General features: G+C 41.9%; 1 protein-coding gene across 1 annotated transcript in view; it reads right to left on the bottom strand.

Moving 5' to 3' along the window:
* Positions 1–5,234, bottom strand: part of cables2a (Cdk5 and Abl enzyme substrate 2a) — a 13,206-nt gene that overhangs the window by 1,705 nt on the left and 6,267 nt on the right. The window contains exons 3-6 of the mRNA XM_037683920.1: positions 4,786–4,863; positions 4,545–4,644; positions 4,294–4,462; positions 4,130–4,227 (exon numbers count right to left, since the gene is read on the bottom strand). Of these exons, the coding sequence (XP_037539848.1) occupies positions 4,130–4,227; positions 4,294–4,462; positions 4,545–4,644; positions 4,786–4,863 (445 nt within the window). The remainder of the gene's footprint in view (positions 1–4,129; positions 4,228–4,293; positions 4,463–4,544; positions 4,645–4,785; positions 4,864–5,234) is intronic.

Here is a 5,234-nt window from a genome sequence, read left to right as displayed (position 1 = left end):
ACACACACACACACACACACACACACACACACACACACACACACACAAACACAGCTAGAGGTTAGAGCCATGTGACTCAGTGAGACGCAATAAAGCTCATGTGAAAACAGCTCAATGGAGCCGTTGTCTCCAACATGACTACAGCTTAGTTAAGAGACTGCAGAACGCCCAACACTGAACGAGAGAAATTTACAAATCAAATTAAGCAACCCTTGTCCTAATGTGTCACACACACAAAGATTATCTATCTTTACAGGGACTTTGCATTGACTTCCATTCATTTTTTATTAATTTCTATAGCCTAACCCTGACCCTAAACCTAACCATTACCAGTACATACCTAACCCTAACCATTACCAGTACATACCTAACCCTAACCATTACCAGTAAATACCTAACCCTAACCAGTATCAGTACATACCTAACCATTACCAGTACATACCAAACCTTAAACCTAACTATTACAAGTACATACCTAACCCTAACCATTACCAGTACCAGTACATACCTAACCCCAACCATTACCAGTACATACCCAACCCCAACCATTACCAGTACATACCCAACTATTACCAGTACATACCTAAACCCAAACCTAACCATTACCAGTCCGTACCTAACCCTAAACCATTACCAGTACGTTCCTAACCCTAAACCTAACCATTACCAGTACATACCTAACCCTAGGGCTGGACAATAATTCGATATTGATATATATCGCGATACACTTTTATTCAATAACGGTGATATGAGTTTTAAGCACATTTCTGATATTTCGATATGATTACAGCGTTTCACTGACGCATTTCCTTTTCTGTTTGGGTTGAAGCGGCCTCTTCAGTTTCAACCCGGACAGAAAAAGTTGTGACACAACAACGTAAGTGCGTGGTGTCATAGACGTCACGCAGAGCTCGAGTCCAGAAGACGTTAGCGGGCTAGGCTAAGCTCCAACGCGAGTTAAGCTTTTGCTTCAAAAAGAGTTTAGGTTATGTTGTTGCTTAGAGTTAAAACTATTAATATTGACAAAGTTGAGAGTTTTACGTTCATTTGAGGGTGAATTCAAAAATTTTGAAGGCTAAATACAAATAAAAGATAAACATTAATTAATTCATTCAACCTTTATTTAGACAGGTAAATCCCATTGAGCCTCGAGGACTCATTTACAAGAGAGACCTGATTTCAACAAAGAATGATGACAACAGTGGACAACAGCGACAACAGACAGTTATAAAAAAGGCATACAGATTTTTTTTTTTTTTTTTTTTTTACAAATAAGGCAAAAAAAGTAACAAAAACAGCTAGATTATAAGGCAAATGTAGAAAACTAAAAACAGGAACATGTCTACATTGGTCCCTGCCAAGAGTCCAACAAAGCCACTTAGAGAGGTCAAGGTCGAGAGCTTCAAATCTTTTTGTAAGATATTCCAGGAAACAGGAGCGGAGTAGGAGAAGGCCCTTTTGCCAAGTTCAGTCCTCATTGAGGGAACACTGCAGGTAATAATGTCCTGAGAGCGCACGCTGTAGCTGCACTCACACAGAGACATGTAGGAGAAGATGTATGAAGACAGCAGACCAAGAAGTGATTTAAAGATGAAAATGTACCAGTGGGAGAATCTGTGTCAAGTTAATGATGTCCAGTTAACCAGTGAATACAGGGTGCAGTGGTGGGTACGATAATCACAGCCAGTTATGAATCTTAGTGCACCATGATGGACAGCATCCAACATCTGCAGGGTGCTTGTAGGAGCGTTCATGTAAATAATGTCACCGTAGTCAATGGAGGGAAGGAAAGTCACAGATACAAGGCGTTTTCTAGCATTCAGGGTTAGACAGGATCTGTTTCTGAAAAAGAAACCCAGTTTAACTTTCAGCTTCCTTACTAGGTTTTCCACATGGAGCTTAAAAGAGAGATGTGAGTCGACCAAGATACCCAAATATTTATAGGAATCAACAAACTCAATGGGGACACCATTTGAGGATAAAATCGGAGGAAGAACTGATGGGACTGACTTCCTGTTTGAAAAAAGCATCCCTTTGGTTTTATCTGCATTTAGCACCAGTTTGAGACGGAATAAATCTGTCTGGATGATGTTAAATGCAGATTTCAAAAGCTGGAAAGCCTTAGTAACCATTTTAGCTCGACAATAAACAACTGTGTCATCAGCATAGAAATGTAAGGATGCATTAGGGATGTTTTTACCAACATTATGTATGTAGATTGTAAAGAGGGTGAGTTCTAAGTAGGGCATTAACAGAGTACTCGAGTAATCTACACATCGATTGCTAGGACATCTATCGAGGTTAAAAATGTTACGTTGAGTATCCGTAGTGACGTCATATTATGTGACCACCGTATGACTGTAGGGGTGGTGTTGCACTGTTGCAGGTCACACCGGGTCCAATCCACTGAACCAGAACCAGTTTCGGTTTAAGTTTCGTTTTTGACATGCTGCACATTTCTTCACGTTTGCAGTTTAATAATAATAACTAATAGTTTAGTTTTTCCTGTGACTTATTTGCAGTATGATAAATGGTAGGAGCATAATATACGCTCCCAATGTTTTGTTGGTCTTTTTTTTGGTAAATAATTACCTTTTTTGCGGTTTTATTTATTTATTTTTGTATCTTGAGATCTATGACGTCATCAAATACTCGAGTTCTACTCAGGTTTTATTATGTTAATGTCGAGTTTTAAAATTATATACTCGTTCAACCCCTAGTTCTAAGACTGAGCCTTGTGGGACACCATTGTTGACTGTTAAATAACTGGAGGAAGTACCATTATGTTGAACACATTGCCTCCGGTCTGAAAGATAGTTAGAGAACCAGCCAATGGTGTGTTCTGAGAAACTGATTTCTGAGAGTTTATGACACAAGATGTTATGATCCACAGTGTCAAAAGCTTTAGACAGGTCTAAGAAAAGTGCAGCACAATAATCCTTAGCATCCAGTGCTTCAACAACATCATTAAGAACCTTCAGTGAAGCAGTGGTTGTGCTGTGTTGTTTCCTGAAACCAGATTGATGTGGAGGTAAGATGTTAAATGAGTCCAGGTAATTTTTGATTTGAGAGTTTATCAGTTTTTCTAGAACCTTGGCTAAAATGCAGAGTTTAGAGATTGGTCCATAGTTGTTCAGTGAGGTGGGGTCACCTCCCTTCAGCAAAGGAAGAACAAAGGCTGTTTTCCAAGTGTCTGGGATGGAGTTTTGTCTTATGGAGAGATTGAAGATGTGGGTCACAGGGACTGTGATGATATGAGCAGCCAGCCTTAAGAAATAAGGTGGAAGTTCATCTGGACCTGCAGATTTTTTAGGGTCAAGATCTTTTAACAGTTTATTAACCTCACTGACTGAGAATGGAGAAAAAGAGAAGGTGTGATTAACTGAGGATTGACTTGTAGGAGGGATTTGATTTGTAGAAGTTTGGTTATTAGGGGAAATGGCTGATTTTCTGTTAGTAACTGTGTCAAATAAAGAACCAGAAGCAACAAAATGTTTGTTGAAACAGTTCAGGATCTCGTGCTTATTTGACACAGGAACAGAGTTAACGTGAAGTTGTGATGGGAGGTCAGATGATTGGGGGGTGCCTGAGAGAGATTTGATGGTTTTCCAGAATCTGTTAGGGTCATTTAGATTTTTGGAGGTCTAAGATAAGAAATAGTTGCGTTTTGCTGCTTTGACAGCAGTTGTGCATTTATTCCTCATCTGTCGAAAACTCAACCAATCAGTGTCTGAGTCAGATTTTCTCGCTGCGGCCCAAAGATGGTCTCTCCTGTGCAGGAGGTCAGCTAGCTCTGGAGTAAACCAGGGGCTGGCTCGTCCTTTTATTCTGAACTTTATTTAAATTTATTTGTACAGTTTTTCCGAGGCTTTTAAATTGTTAATATCGATATCAAATTATATCGTTAGACCGAAATTAAAAAATATATTGTGATAAAAGTTTTGTCCATAACGTCCAGCCCTACCTAACCATTACCAGTACATAATTCACCCCAAAGACTTGGAGTGATGTCTTGTAGCTCTTTGAAGTCTGAACTGCTGATGCAGTCCTTGTTGGATGTTAGAACATTTAAAGTTTCCATACAAACATAATCAGGTGGTCCAACCATTAGAGTTAAGGTTCTTCTCACCACATAGGATGCAAATATGAGAACCCTCTTGTGTCTCCCGCAGGGCCACTGAGGGTCACTGAGCAGGTTGGGGTCATAATCTGCCGCCTCCTCTGCATCTGGAACAGACAAGAGTCTCAAACATGTCCAGAAAGACGTGTTTGTGTTGACGTTCAGAGACATACGAGGGTCTTGTGGGACGCTGCTGTTCAGACGAGCCAAACTGAGGCTTTTGGGCCCGTTGCCACGAAAACGAGACTGAGGGGTCTGAGCTGTGCAGCTCTCTGGCACGCCGCTGCTCTTCTGTCTCACCAAGGCGTTGGTCGGGTAGAGGAACTGAGCGTAGGACACCGTCTACAGAGGAGGAGTGAGACAGTCAGGAAGGGGAGCACTTACCTGTAAATAAAAACAATGTTTCTATAAATGTGAGACGAACCTTCCCAAAAGCACCCAGCTCCACACCTTCCAGGGCAGGACGCAGATCAGGAGCCACCACAGAGGACAGTCTTTGTCTCTGAGTGTCCAACTTCGGATCACTGTTCACAAAAAAACACATGTCACTTCCAGCAGTCGCTGCAAACGCACAACGTTTCTGAGAGCAGCGTGGATCACACAGGAGGATGAAAACAGAACAATGAGGGGCGGGGCTGACGGCGTCGTGGGTGCTTTCGTTGTACCTGAGGTGAACACGCCCTCCATACGGCAGCACTGAGAAAGCAGCATATAGTGACCGCTTGGCACAGACCAGCATGATCCTGCAGGACACAGCAAGTACAGGCAGACAGAACAGATGGCGTGTGAGTCTGCGAACAGCAACAAGAGTCACCGCAACTCCACAGCTCCTCTGCACGACTCGGTCACCAGCTGCAGAAATCACTCAGTGTTGTTTGAACGCTGCCAGAGCTACACAACCATTAACAAAGACAAACATCTGGGGCTGCGCAACCATCAACAACCATCTGAAGCTACACAACCATCAACAACCATCTGAAGCTACAAAACCATCAACAACCATCTGAAGCTACACAACCATTTGAAGCTACACAACCATCAACAACCATCTGAAGCTACACAACCATCTGAAGCTACACAACCATCAACAACCATCTGAAGCTACACAACCATC

Source organism: Nematolebias whitei, chromosome 11, assembly GCF_014905685.2.
Source record: "Nematolebias whitei isolate Nwh7 chromosome 11, NemWhi1, whole genome shotgun sequence".
NCBI lineage: Eukaryota > Metazoa > Chordata > Actinopteri > Cyprinodontiformes > Rivulidae > Nematolebias > Nematolebias whitei.
Note: the sequence above shows the minus strand (reverse complement) of the source record. Positions and strands in the feature narration are given on the sequence as shown.